Genomic DNA, 13874 nt, shown 5'->3' with positions numbered 1-13874 from the left:
CGAAAGATTGAGCAGGTAACGGTTTAGGTAATGGATCGTAAGTATCTTGGACACGTCGGTTTAAAAGTACGTAAACTAGAGCGAATGTGTACGTGTGTGTCGATCTACTAGTGTAAATTGGGGACTGAGGTGTTTTCGGAGAGAGGGTTTCCCGGTGCATGGGCGAACGGCGTTTTGCGGTGGATGAGTCGGGGGAGGGGACGGGAACATAGATGGGTTAGTTTATTTGGGTTTATGCTAGAGAGGTATGATTGGTACGGGAGATTTTTTATCTGGCGATCACTTTTTTTCCTGGTGCTAGGTGCGAAAGAGGAGTTGTGGGGAAGATAGTGCGGGTTCTGGAATTCGGCCGCTCGAGCGCTTGTGCAGTTGGTGTGTTTGGGATGCGCGTGTAGCTTCAGGGACGAACGACATTGTCAAGATATACCTTTGGCTAGTTTGCTTAGTCGCTTTAGCTATGTACGTTCACAATGTACACCTCGAGTTATCATACGCAGTAAGTATTAGTAGGGGGTTGTTGGAAATTTGAGGTCTTGCAGTACAGCCGCCGTCTTGCTGTCTTCCCCAAAGGGCAACCAAACATGCAATGAATAAAGTAAAAAAGCCACACTCGTCATACATCTCACTGTCTAACACCCTGCGACATCCCCATCGGGATACATACAAATCCTTTTCCCTTTCTACCAAAGGAAAATCCCGCATCCACCATCGTCCCGCGGATCTCGCTCCTAGAACGCACACACGCGCTCTACGTCCCGCGCCCCACGATGTCTTCACAAAAAATCCAGGTTAAACAGAATAAGCCTCGATCTTTCCCCTTCCTAGTGAGATCAGTCTCTTCTAATTGGCCAGATGCCACCAGTTCGATCGTAGTCTGCCCTGTAGCGTGGTGAGCTTACCCGCTTTAGCGCACTTTTGTTGCGTTCGGAAGGTCAGCATTCCGTGATGTGGGGACAAAACTTACAACAACGACACCAGAAACAGAGCCCAGCCCGCAAATGGTGCGGAGTATGGTTTGGTTTCTGCACGCTTGTTGCACGTCAGTACCATTTTGGTCTTACAAGCCCCTGATTGGGAAATTGGAGTTGCTGAGTGTTTCCTTGTTCGGACGATTGATTGCGCCTGGGTGATTGCGGTGTAGATCTGTTCGACGGGAAGTTGGTGGTAAGTAATGACAGGAAATTTAAACGTACGCTAGGATTAGGGATGCGTCGGATGGGGGTCACTCCGCTCGGGGCGATTATTTTCTACAACCAACAATCATGACGATGATGACAGGAAATTGGGAGGTTCGAGAAGGAGGTAGTAGCGGGGACTAGTAAAGTTCGAAGCATCAAAGGAGAACAGGTATAAGAAGACACTGTAGTCTTGAAAGGAAATAGTAGGCATCAAGTTCACCACTCTCACCAACTTGAACCTACATTAATACTCAGACTTTTACTTACGACTACTACCAAGTCTCTTTAATACCTCTTCCACTCCTCTCAAAATGAAGTCCACCATCTTCACCGCCGCCGCCCTCGCGGCCCTCACCACCGCCTCCCCCATCTCCCGCCGCGCAGATGGCCCAACAGACGGCGAAATTCTCAACTACGCCCTCACCCTCGAGCACCTCGAGGCCACCTTCTACAAGGACGCCCTCGCCAAGTACTCCTCTGCCGACTTCACCTCCGCAAACTTCACCACCGAAACCTACGAGAGAGTAAAGACCATTGCCGCAGACGAAGCCGCCCACGTCTCCTTCCTTACCGCCGGCCTCAAGGCCGCCGGCGCCACCCCCGTCGAAGCCTGCACTTACGACTTCGGCTACACGGACGTCGCCTCGTTCCTCGCCACCGCCTCGGTGCTCGAGGGCGTAGGCGTCAGCGCCTACCTCGGTGCGGCCGCCGACATCATGTCCAAGACGTACCTCACGGCCGCCGGCTCCATCTTGACGGTAGAGGCCAGGCACGCAGCGTACATCCGCAACAGCATCGGCGAAGCGCCGTTCCCCGCGCCCTTTGACAACCCGCTGGGCTACAACGAGGTGTACACGCTCGCGGCGCAGTTCATTAAGTCCTGCCCAGACTCCAACCCCAAGCTCCCCGTCAAGGCGTTCCCGGTGCTGAGCGCGAAGCCCAAGGACGAGGGTAAGATGGGTGTGTATGGCGGTGACGACATCATGGTAGCTACCAAGGGTTACAAGATTGAGGGAACCGTGTATGCGGCGTTTATCACTGTCACTGGACCCGTGTTTGTCGATGCCAAGGCGGTCGAGGGTGGATTCGAGGTCATGGTGCCCAAGGAGGGTGTCACCGGACAGAGCTATCTTGTGCTTACCAACTGCAACACTGCGGCTACGGATGATACTATTGTTGCCGGCCCGGTGATTGTCGAAATCATGGCCAAGATGTCGTAAAGGAGGCAGTGTGTCTTCTTACAATCTTTCCTACCTACCCGTTCGGACCTGCGCTGCTCTTGTTTACCGCACCAGAGAGTGAGAGAGACAGAAGGGAAGAAGAAGAAACAAAAAGGTCGTTTGTAAAGTAACGTTATTTGCCACTATAATAGTTAATTCTCCTTTTCTATTATCCAAAATCGAACATTATCACTGTCGTTTATCTTGAATACTTATCTCACGTGTGCGGCCCTCTTTTCCTTTACTTTGCTTCCTTTTGTTTTCTTTTTACTTACCCGCCTTTAAAACAAAAAAAACGATGTTGCAGATACACATATTACACATACCACCCCACATATGGACACAGCCCTGCATTAAGCCCCTGCAGCGTGGGAAAAAAGGGCCCTTGCATATACTTACGCGCGTTCCGCAGTCGTGTTGCCGAACTTGCAGGATGCACACTTTTGATGGTACGATGGTACTGCAGAGCATTGGGGGGGGGGGGGGGGAAGAAAAAGAAAAGCAGGGGGGTTATGTTTGGTGGGACGTGGGGACTTGCGACGTGGGACGTGGGAATGGGGTTTCTAAATATAGGTTTGGGATTGGAAGATTGATAGAACGAATGTTGGGTGTGTGCGGAAGTGTGTTGTGTGGGAGTGAAAGCGAGAAAAGGAAAGATGTTGGAATGGGAGAGAGATGTTAGGTGCGGATGCAGAAGGTGAAGGGAACATTCAAAGTGACATGAATGGGGAAATAATAATCTTCCAAGTCATTGACATTTCTCATTACTCTATGTCGATTCAACAATTCCATTAAACTGTAAACATGCAACGAACACACTCAACTCAACGCAGTGCAGTGCAAACCAACGTGGCTTCGATTAAAATGCTTCCAGCCAGCCGGAGTAAATTCTTTCATCCCATGTGATGTCGTATGTGCGTATATATACAAGCCAGACTTTATGTTCCTCTCTTCCTCCCATAACCCCCCATAACCCCCCCGACCCACGCCCATGCCTCCAATCTCGGATACATTATTCCATGTAACAAAAGGAAACAGGCCCAGCCAACCCCACCGAAAACAGAGGGTATTTCCCCTCAACATGTCCGCCCAGATAAGGTCGCGGGCATGAGAGCAAGCAAATCAAGCCACCAACCGACCAAGATATCGCGGATCGGGAATGGAAAAAAGGAAAGAAAAAAGACAACAAAACCAGGTAGGCACACGCGTGCTCCCGGTTCCAAGTATACAAGGCCCTGTTTCGTTGGGCAAGGAGATGGATATGATGCCGCGCCTTGGGAAGGAGAGTAAAAAAAACTTCCTCCACTGAAAAGGGATGATGCCAGAGATCACAAAGGAGTATTTTCCTTGGTGAGAAATAAAAAAACGCCAACCAACGCCATGCCATCATGCAAGAACTCGTGGTGAGAAGGAATGGTGAATACGCGGTCGTTTCGCTCGTCTAATGCTGGTACGATGTCGGTAACGACTGACCGCCGCAGTCGGGAATCTTGAGGCCAGGCTTGAGATTACGGTTAACGTCCATGAGTCCCCATTTGTCTTCCCACTCTTTGCCTTTTTCGTTGTACTTGATCTTCCATGGCTCATCGAATGCAGAGAACCTAGATGGCTGTTAGCTTTTTTTTCTCGTCCATGTGCTTTTTTGAACAATAAACTTACCAGAAATACTCGGTACCGTTCTTCAGACTGGGGCAGATCCAGTCGTCCATAAACTGATTCATTTCGTCAATACCAGCAACCGATCCGTCTGTGCAAGTCGTGGCTCCACCACAGCCGGTGCCACCTCCAGATGGCCAACCGACTTCTGCAATAACCTGGTGAATCTTGTTCTCGCTGGCGGTAAGGGCAACGTCGTGAGTTTGCCAAAAGTTCCAGGTCCATCCAGCGGCCGCCTTGACGTCAACACCGGCGAAGAATGGATGGACGTTGGACATGACAATGTCGACCTTGGTGGCCATGTCGGCGGTCCAGTTGTCGCCAAGATCGGCCATGGCGACGGGGAGCTGGCACTTGTGGTCTGTAATGTTCTTGCGGAAGTCGCTGATGTGGCTGAGGAGCTCATCGGCGGTCAAGTCTTTTCGGAAGAGCACCTCGTTACCAATAATGATGCCCTTGAAGTAGTCACAGCCATAGTCATCGAGGATATCCCAGGTCTGGGAAATCTGTCGCTGGGTAGTGGTATCATTGCTGTCGAGCCAGACTCCGAGCCAAATCTTCATGGAATCCTTAATCTCCAGGCGCTCAATGGCGTGGATAAGCATCTGGGTCTGGTTGCAATCAGTACCGTACAGGCGGACAGAGTTGGTCAACTGCGACATGACAGCCAAGTCACGCGTAATGTTATTCTGCGATGGTGGGACGTGGATGCAGTCTGGGTATTGCGTGTTGAGAGGCGTGTAGTCCATGCCAGGAAAGACCTTGTGCAGATTGGGGTTGTTCATGAGGGCCTTGATCTCTGACGAGTCTTTTCCAAGGTCGTCCTTGTTGTCTTTGGCAACGTCGTTGGCGGCTTGTTGCGCCTTCTCTGCGTTGCCTGAACCGCCGCCGCCTCGGTTGATGGTGGCACCAAGGACACCACCGAGGATTGCGCCCATCATGATGACTGTGATGATTGCAATGGCTATCCACATTCTTTTCTTGCGCTTCTTCAGGTCATCCTCTGCCTTCCAGCTTGCAATCTTTTCGGGCATGAGCTCCCCGCTTCCGTTGACCATGGGTACTGTGTCGTACTTGTTGCCGTCGCGCGCGGCGCTGTAGGCGGCAGCACCTGCAGCAGCACCAGCACCTGCGCCGGCAGCGCCATTGTTAATTGACGATCCAGGGGAGCCATTGCGGCTGCTGCCGTCGCGTGAGCTGCCAAAGGGAACAAAGGAACGGCGCTTGTTCTGCAGGGCCTCACTGGGACCCATTCCCCAGTCGTCGTCATTGTCGACTTCGTTTGGATTGATCTGACCCATTTGGGGGGCGAGGTTCTGGGCCGACGACGAGTAGCGGTTGTAGGGCGTGTCGGAGTAGGTGTGGCCACTGTGGGATGAGTGAGGCATGCTGAGCAGAGAGCTGTCGCTCGAGTACATGCCAGGAGCGAGAGGCGCAGCGGAGCCGTTTGAGCGCGAAGAGTACATTGGGCGAGGGACCATGGAGGCGTCATAGTCATTGAAGGGTGAAACAGGTGAAACTGGCGAAAGGTTGCTGGGGACACCCAATGGGCGCCCTGACTCGATGCCTCGCGTGGGCGGCGCCGAGGCTGGCGATTGGTGTGCAGCCATGGTGTTGTCGGCGAGGGCGTGACCAGGCGTCGAATAGTCGGAGTAGTTGTTGGGGTCAGCGTAGGGTGGGTGGCTATTCATGTGCTGGTAGTGGGCGTCGGGGTTGTGGCCTACAGGCGTGCGATGGACGGGTGGAGGGGGAGGGCTGTCGTCGGCGGAGGCGGCGTCGGTGTATTGAGCTTGTCCGAGTGGCCAGGCTTGTTGCTGGTGGTAGGCCATTTTGGGGGTGACTTTTTCCTACAGAGGGTGCTGCAAGAAGCGAAGACGTCTTAGGCGGCGGCGCACCGCTCGGGGGATGGGTCGCAGTGGACTATTGGTGGGGGCGCGGGCGATTGGGGCGGGTGTCTTTGTTTGTTCTTGCAGGGCGAGAGGCAGGCGTGTGCTTTGGGGCGGGAGCACAGGCGGCCAAAAGAAATGGTGCGGCGTTGGGGTGGGAGGGAAGGGAAGGAGAAGTTTGGTGGATAGACAGAACAAGACAAGATAGGACAGGACAGGACCAGGACAGGATGCAGGCAGGATGCAGGCCGGGCGTGTGGCAGGGTGTCTGGCAGGCCGGGTAAGACGGGCTGGTACCACGGAGGCTGACGGGGCGCTGGTTTGGTGCAGGTGCTGTGCACCCACGCACCCACGCACCCACACTCGCCGGGGCTGGCCCGTCGCAGCATTTCACCCAGGAAACGCAGTGCACCAACGGCCGTGAACCCACTGGTGACGTCGGCCAACCCAGCCATCCTCCAACTCCCCAACAGGTTTTGCGCCGCCGCATTCGCACAAGTATAGCACACTGCACAGGTGTACTAGATAAGTACGTACACGATGCATTCACGGGCGTGCGCGAGTAAGTAGGCAAGTGCTGTTAGCATGATTAGCTGCAGCCATCGACGGGTGGTGGTGATGGTGGTGATGATGATGATGATGATGATGCTGCTGCTGCTGTGCGCCCACGTCAATCAAGTCACCACCCACATGGATGCGCCCCATGCCCATGCTTTGTTGTGGCGGTAAGGTGGATGTTGACATGTATATCAAGTATGGATGGTTATTAGGTGCCTGGCTGTGCGACGCCCGTTGCTTGAAAACAAGCAGCAGCCCAGGGTGGCGGGCAGGGTGGGCTCAGTGGGCCGCCTATCCAATCTCCGCTATCTCACTATCGCCTTGGAGGAGGCTGGTGGTTGGCTGTCTCCCTCCACCCTCCTTCTTTTCGGGACAATCATTATAACTCCACTCTCCCAAGCCCTTCAATCCAATACCCAACACTGCCGCTCGCAGCATCCACGCTCTGCTGCTTGCGTATCTCTCACCTCCCCTCCCCTCCCTCTTCGTACCTGCCAATGCACAGCCCGATGCCGCTTCCGCTTCCAGTAGAGTAGCCCGCCATGCATCTGCATCCTCGACACTAGCCAGCCCCACACGATCCAATACATATAGCCTGGTCGCGCAATCGTCGATGCCCTGGTCGTGTTGCTATTGTTGTCAATACTGCTACTGCTGCTGCTGCTGCTGCTGCCTGCAATTGTTCCACTCCTACATATGCTACTACTACTACTTACTTGCCCATCATCCTTCAAACCACTGTCTCATGGCCAGTTTGCCATTGTGAAACGCAGGCACATTGCACACATGGCGCCATTGCACCAGACTGCTGCTGCAATCGGCGCAAGGCTCACTCTCTCGTCCGTACCCCGCCGCGAGGGAAGCTTATCTCATCTTGCATGCCCGACGCCAGAGCCGCGTCAGCGACCATTTCTTCTGCCGCCTCTTAGCCTTGAAATGATGCCTTTTATGTACTTACACTCGCATCGCCTCGTGCCCACCTGTTGCTTCTGCTTCCACCACCACCACTTGCTCCCTTCCGCTGCCTTCCGCGCCCCAGCCGTCTAGGTCTTGGTCCTCCGCCCGCATTGCAACCACCCCCAACCACTCCAGTCCGTGCTGCACAGTCGCATCATCTCTTCACGAACCGGTCCTGCCCCGGCCTTGGCATCGCTTCTAGCTTGCTGCTAATTATGAACGACCTCTAGTCTACCGCTCAACGCAAATCCGAGCTGCTGACACGAGTCTGACACCTCCGCTGCAAAAAAAAAAAAATCAATCTACCCCAACACTCTAGGCACGGCACTCACAACAAGACCCCAACTCCATGTTGGCCCTGCTGTTGGCGCTGTTGGCACTGTTGGCACTGCTGCTACGCCAACAACCGCCGCGCCTTCCATTTCGAGTGTTGCCATGCCCAGCACATACGACGCGTATCCTCTGCTGCATCTATTCCCGTGACAACAGTCTGCTCAACCGCCCATACATATGCATTTCTCTCTTGTTAATTTATCTGCTCACACCAACTACCCACCACCAGTGTTCTCCCTCGCCCCTTGCAACACCCCCATGGTGTGCTCCCAAACCTTCTTTGCAGTGTCATCTCGCCGCGCCTTGGCCCAGCTCACTTCCTTCCTCTCGTCTCCTCGCTGGCCGACTGCATAAGCGCCCCCTCCCATCTCCCTCTGGCTACTCAAAGCAACCTTGTCCCCCGTCAATGAACCCTTCGCAGGATACCGCTGCGTGCACAGAGACACCATGACCTGCCCACACACCTCAGGGCTCGTCATATACCAACTTGCCAATGGCTTCACCACCCTCCACAAGATACGGAACCATAGCGGGTTTTCCTCGCTCAAAAAAGTGGGGCCGTCTACTAGTCCAGGGTAAATGTGTACAAAGCTGATTTTTCCCTCATGTTGCTCGGCCAGTGATTCAAAAATAAATGTCTTCATGAAGCACGTCCGTCTGCGTACGTCGGTGACACTGTAGCTTGCTGCCTCTGGCGCACCAATCGGCACCTCACCTGCCTTGATCTGGTCCTCGACTGATCCTGCAAAAATGGAAATGACGTGCGCCGTCGTCGGACTTGCTCTAAGCAGCCCACTGAGATTCTGTATGAACCGGATGCGGGAGTAGTAGAGCAACGACATTTGTGAGTCAATTCCTTCTTCCGTGACTGCAATTGCTCCAATCAGTACGTGAAACTCTGGCGGGACAAAAAAACAAACAAACAAAAACCTACGAGGTGATGGCGCTAATGGCGACAGCGCTGAACTCATGTACAATGCATCCAATCTCGGTGGTCCGCCGGTAAACGCACCTGCCTCCTCTTGCCGCTTAATCTCCTCACTCACAGCATCCACCTCACTCATCAAAGCCAAATTCTTTGCCCTAATAAACCGCCACTCCGAGCCCGCGCTAGTCTCACGACCAAATTGCATCAATGTCTCTGCTCGATCAGCATTGCGTCCCACAAGGTAAACCCTAAGTTTAGATCCATGCCTCGCAAATGTCGAGGCAAACGTTTGTGCTACATACGATCCAATACCACTTGTACCTCCAATCAGGGCCACGACAAGCGGCGGTCCATCGGGTAGCTGCGCAATGCTCGAGCGGATGGTTTCGAGGTCTGGCATTGTTGAATGTGCGAGGTGGACTGATGGACGTACTCGAGTACAAACACACCAAATCAATACTGGATATATGTTTTCGACTACACATTCATATAAATCTCTGTTTTATATTACCCAGCGTCCTGCAACAGGAGGCCTTACCTTCTACCATTGCTAATACACCCATCGTATATTGCCGTTACGCCCGTTTGGATAGTACGCCCTGTATTGGTGGCTGCGGGGTGGGGGCCTATCAGAGCTGAGATGTTTACAAGGCTTAAGTCCGTAAGTCCGGGCATCCATCTGTCATAACACTCTTGCAACAAGCAAATCCTATATACATGCATACATCATTTTCCTGTCCACGCATCGATAACATCCTAAAATTTGAGCAGCTTGATCTTAAGAAACTAGTCGTTTCTGAATTTTGTCATATCCATATCAAAGCCACCTTCTAGAACGTTATAGATGGCCAGGCCAATGCCAGATATGCCACCCGCGAGCGCGATCTTGATCATCTAATAGAAAGGATGTTTGAATGGCTAGCTGGAATGATTACGGTGTAATCTCAGCAAGACACAAAGTGTCAAGTTTAAATATTTCACATGGTTTTTAGGAGGCTGACAGCACGGGAAGTATGTCACCATACCTTGAACTAAGGCCTAGGCAGGTCGGCCCTCGGAGACCACATCTCGGACCAAATGATCCATGGTCACGTGTAGAAGAGTAAGCATATGTAGTCCCGTCCAAACCTTGGGACTACTTAAGGTTTCGTTTAAATTCACTCCAAATTCATTGTGTTTTGTATCTATCTATGAAACTCCTCACAAAGCGGGTGGTTCTGAACCTGGTGATTCTGTATAAGCTCAGGATGTACTAGTACATAATAGGACTCCAAAGGGCGTGTTTTGTATCGCTACTCCTCATCTTAACTTTTATTTACTATGAATTTTCTTAGTACTTATCAAAGCTAGTACTTTGACTATCAAGTATACTCATACCTCATAAACATTACATAAACAAGCTATTGAGCTAGAAATCTTGGTATGACGGTAGCTGTCGTTGCTTTGCCATGCATCTTGACAGACTTGTGACTAGCAGATAACTCTTACATTGACGCATTGTAAGTACACATGTATTACACACTGCGCTTGCTCGTGGATATGACCAAAATACTTTATAAATTTAATGGCTTAATTGAGCAATTAGCGTATGTACTAGTATACGTATGTATGTTGTAGCTACGTAGTCGAGACCGATGCTGCATTCCATCGTGGTGGAAATTTAGCATCAAAAACTCTCTGCATGCAAATGACATCACAAACAGTAAAAAATACAGCCAGGTCTAAATTGGACAGCTCCACATCGCTTGTACGCGTTCTCAGTTCCGTCCAATGCGACGTGTATGGGCTGGGCCTTGCCGACAGTGACATTCTTAGCTTCGCCTACTAGGGTCTCCGACCCCACAAGAACGGTCCCTGAGAAGCAACGGCGAGATTTGCCCGCCATCACAACACGTAGCATCTCAACACTCGAACAAAGCAATTGGCATTTGGCCCACACATCAATTGCTCCTCCTTCCCTAACACTTAGTGGTACACATAATTGATTTTGGCATCTCTTTCCGGTAAGTGCAAGTGAACAGGTGCCCCACCGACCATCTGCAGCTCTCTGGACACAGTAGCTAACATTCGACCTCGACCGTGCAGCTACCCGACATCCACCATGAGCAACCTTTTCGAGGCAAAGGTCAAGAGCGTACTTTCCGGCGATACCGTCGTCCTCCACAACATCAAGGATCCAAAAGCAGAGCGCATACTCAGCCTAGCCTTTGTAACAGCGCCGCGATTGAGACGAGAGGGAGACGAGCCCTTCGCCTTCGAGTCACGCGACTATCTCCGCCGCCTGCTGGTGGGCAAGGTCGTCCGCTTCCAAGTCCTGTACAAAATCCCCACAGGCGCAAACCGCGAATATGGCCTCATTGTCACACCGAACAAGGAGATACTACCGCAACAAGCCGTCGCAGCAGGCTGGTTGAAGCTGCGAGACGACGCTGGCCGCAAAGAAGACTCAGACGAAGCGGCCAATCTGATTGAGAGACTCCAAGTCGACGAGGCACGCGCCAGGGCAGATTCAAAGGGAATCTGGGCTGAGACGGGTGGCAGGATCAACGTGGCTTTAGAGCTGAGCGATCCCCAAAAGTTTGTTGAGCAGAACAAGGGCAAGGACATTGACTCCATTGTTGAAAAGGTCCTGTCTGGTGACCGTCTCATTGTGCGCCTCCTTCTTTCGCCCACCGAGCATGTGCAAACCATGGTCCTCCTCGCTGGTATCCGCGCACCAGCAACACAACGGACGAACCCCTCTGATGGAAAGGTACAACCAGCTGAGCCATTTGGTGACGAGGCACAACAATTTGTTGAGGCAAGGATGCTCCAGCGCGGTGTGCTCGTTCAGGTACTCGGTACTACACCCAATGGCCAGCTCGTTGCAGATGTCAAGCACCCGACCCAAGGCAGCATCACACCTTTCCTCCTCAAGAATGGTCTTGCAAAGTGCACCGACCACCACACTACCCTTTTGGGCCAGAAAATGGGTATACTGAGGGGAGCTGAGAAGCAGGCAAAGGAAGGTCGACTGGGCGTGTACAAGGAACACGCTGCGCCCAAGGTCACCCGGGCAGGCGAGCAAGAAGCCACCGTCAGCCGAATCCAGAGCGCAGACACCCTTTTCCTGCGGAACAAGGCCGGAGCAGAGAAGCGCATCAACCTCAGCAGCGTCCGTCAACCAAAGCCTACTGATCCCAAGCAATCGCCATGGGTAGCCGAGGCAAAGGAGTTCCTGCGCAAGAAGCTTATTGGCAAGCATGTCAAGTTCCACGTTGATGGAAAGCGGCCAGCCAGCGACGGCTATGATGAGCGAGAGATGTGTACCGTCACCATCCAGGGCAAGAACGTTGGTCTGATGCTTGTCGAGAACGGTATGGCTTCGGTCATCCGCCACCGACAGGACGACACGGATAGGAGCCCCATTTACGATGATCTCCTACTGGCCGAGCAAGCCGCACAAGAGGAGAAGAAGGGTCTGTGGTCAGACAAGGCGCCGTCTGTCAAGCAGTACGTTGACTACTCGGAGTCGCTCGAAAAGGCCAAGCGCCAACTCACCGTACTCTCTCGGCAACGCAAGGTACCCGCAATTGTAGACTTTGTCAAGTCTGGATCGCGTTTCACTGTCTTGGTACCACGCGAGAACGCAAAGCTCACCTTTGTCCTCTCTGGTATTCGTGCGCCTCGGTCTGCGCGTAACGAGAACGAAAAGGGGGAGCCGTTTGGTAAGGAGGCACACGAATTCGCCAACCGACGCTGCCAGCAGCGAGATGTTGAAATCGATGTCGAGGACTGCGACAAGGTCGGTGGTTTCATCGGTACTCTCTACATCAACCGTGAGAACTTTGCAAAGACGCTAGTCGAGGAGGGTCTTGCAACAGTCCATGCCTACTCGGCGGAGAAGTCTGGAAACGCAAACGAGCTGTTTGCTGCTGAGCAGAGGGCCAAGGACGCACGCAAGGGCTTGTGGCATGATTATGATCCTTCACAAGAGGACGACGGTGAGGAAGTTGAAGCCGCTGAAGACACCAACGGCGAGGCTGCTCCATCAGCAAAGGCAGACTACCGCGATGTTATTATTACACACGTTGAGGACGATGGCCGACTTCGACTCCAGCAAATTGGTAGCGGCACATCAGCCTTGACGTCGCTGATGGATGCCTTTGGCAAGTTCCATCTCAACCCAGCAAACAGCCAAGGTCTTTCCGACGCTCCCAAGGCCGGTGAGTTTGTCGCAGCCAAGTTCACTGCCGATGATCAGTGGTACCGTGCGCGCATTCGACGCAACGACCGTGAGAACAAAAAGGCCGAGGTCGTATACATTGACTACGGTAACTCCGAGATAATCCCATGGTCACGCCTCCGCCCTCTTTCACAGCCTCAGTTCTTGCCATCAAAGCTCAAGCCACAAGCTGTCGAGGCACAGTTGGCATACATCCAACTCCCTGGCAACTCCGAGTACCTCCAGGATGCGGTATCGTTCATCTCGCAAGAGACTGCCGACCGCGAGCTCGTTGCCAGAGTCGAGGCAACTGAGAAGGACGGTATGCTTTGGGTAACCTTGTACAACCCCAGCCAGAGCAAAGACGGCACTGAGAGCATCAACGCAGACATTCTTAGTGAAGGTCTCGCCATGGTGCCTAAGAAGCTACGACCATTTGAGCGCAGTGGCGGAAACATATTGGCTGCCTTGAAGAAGAAGCAGGATATCGCCAAGGAGGAGCGTCGTGGCCAGTGGGAGTATGGCGATCTTACCGAGGACTAAGCTGTTGACTTGTCTTTGATTTGGCATCATTTGAACCTGGATATGACTTGTACGAAGAAACAAAAGTTGGCACATAGCAGGACTGAAAGAAAAGGGGTTGAAAGTGTATGCTGACGATGTTGTAATATTAAAAAATGTCTATGCATTCGATTACGTTGTGCTATGGTTGTAGGCTGCTACTACTGCTGCTCACATGTTGAAATCTGTTAGTGTCGTCGTGACTATGGCATACCGGCGTGCCAGCGTGCCGCGCAGTAGTAGCTGAGACATTATTACTCACCACAGCCTCGCTTTTCATAACAATGACGAATGTTGTTTCAGTAGAGATCGCGATAACAGTCATGTATGGCTGCTGTATTAGCATGTCGAATTGTATGCATGCACGTCCATCGTTGCCTGAGGCCGTCGCAC

General features: G+C 52.6%; 6 protein-coding genes across 6 annotated transcripts; 2 read left to right on the top strand and 4 right to left on the bottom strand.

Moving 5' to 3' along the window:
• Nucleotides 1–1489: 1489 nt before the first annotated feature.
• COCMIDRAFT_102779 (uncharacterized protein) lies at nt 1490–2398 on the top strand (the record flags this gene model as incomplete). The annotated part of the gene is made up of 1 exon (XM_007692573.1): nt 1490–2398. The coding sequence occupies one exon, from the start codon at nt 1490–1492 to the stop codon at nt 2396–2398; it is 909 nt and encodes a 302-aa protein (XP_007690763.1).
• Nucleotides 2399–3217: 819 nt separating this feature from the next.
• On the bottom strand, nt 3218–3481 carry COCMIDRAFT_102773 (uncharacterized protein; the record flags this gene model as incomplete). Its single annotated transcript, XM_007692572.1, has 1 exon — nt 3218–3481. One exon carries the CDS (start codon nt 3479–3481, stop codon nt 3218–3220), a length of 264 nt encoding a protein of 87 aa, XP_007690762.1.
• A 358-nt stretch (nt 3482–3839) lies between these two features.
• On the bottom strand, nt 3840–5745 carry COCMIDRAFT_102780 (glycoside hydrolase family 17 protein; the record flags this gene model as incomplete). Its single annotated transcript, XM_007692571.1, has 2 exons — nt 3840–3999; nt 4058–5745. 2 exons carry the CDS (start codon nt 5743–5745, stop codon nt 3840–3842), a joined length of 1848 nt encoding a protein of 615 aa, XP_007690761.1.
• A 1044-nt stretch (nt 5746–6789) lies between these two features.
• COCMIDRAFT_28692 (uncharacterized protein) lies at nt 6790–7408 on the bottom strand (the record flags this gene model as incomplete). The annotated part of the gene is made up of 3 exons (XM_007692557.1): nt 6790–7128; nt 7215–7236; nt 7332–7408. The coding sequence occupies 3 exons, from the start codon at nt 7406–7408 to the stop codon at nt 6790–6792; spliced, it is 438 nt and encodes a 145-aa protein (XP_007690747.1).
• A 595-nt stretch (nt 7409–8003) lies between these two features.
• Nucleotides 8004–9116, bottom strand: COCMIDRAFT_7738 (uncharacterized protein; the record flags this gene model as incomplete). The annotated part of the gene is made up of 2 exons (XM_007692551.1): nt 8004–8656; nt 8723–9116. 2 exons carry the CDS (start codon nt 9114–9116, stop codon nt 8004–8006), a joined length of 1047 nt encoding a protein of 348 aa, XP_007690741.1.
• Nucleotides 9117–10817: 1701 nt separating this feature from the next.
• On the top strand, nt 10818–13463 carry COCMIDRAFT_7737 (uncharacterized protein; the record flags this gene model as incomplete). The annotated part of the gene is made up of 1 exon (XM_007692550.1): nt 10818–13463. The coding sequence occupies one exon, from the start codon at nt 10818–10820 to the stop codon at nt 13461–13463; it is 2646 nt and encodes an 881-aa protein (XP_007690740.1).
• Nucleotides 13464–13874: the final 411 nt, after the last annotated feature.

The sequence above is a fragment of the Bipolaris oryzae genome (genome assembly GCF_000523455.1).
Source record: "Bipolaris oryzae ATCC 44560 unplaced genomic scaffold scaffold_133, whole genome shotgun sequence".
Lineage (NCBI taxonomy): Eukaryota > Fungi > Ascomycota > Dothideomycetes > Pleosporales > Pleosporaceae > Bipolaris > Bipolaris oryzae.
The sequence above is the reverse complement of the archived record's forward strand: the minus strand, read 5'-3'. Positions and strand labels throughout refer to the sequence as shown.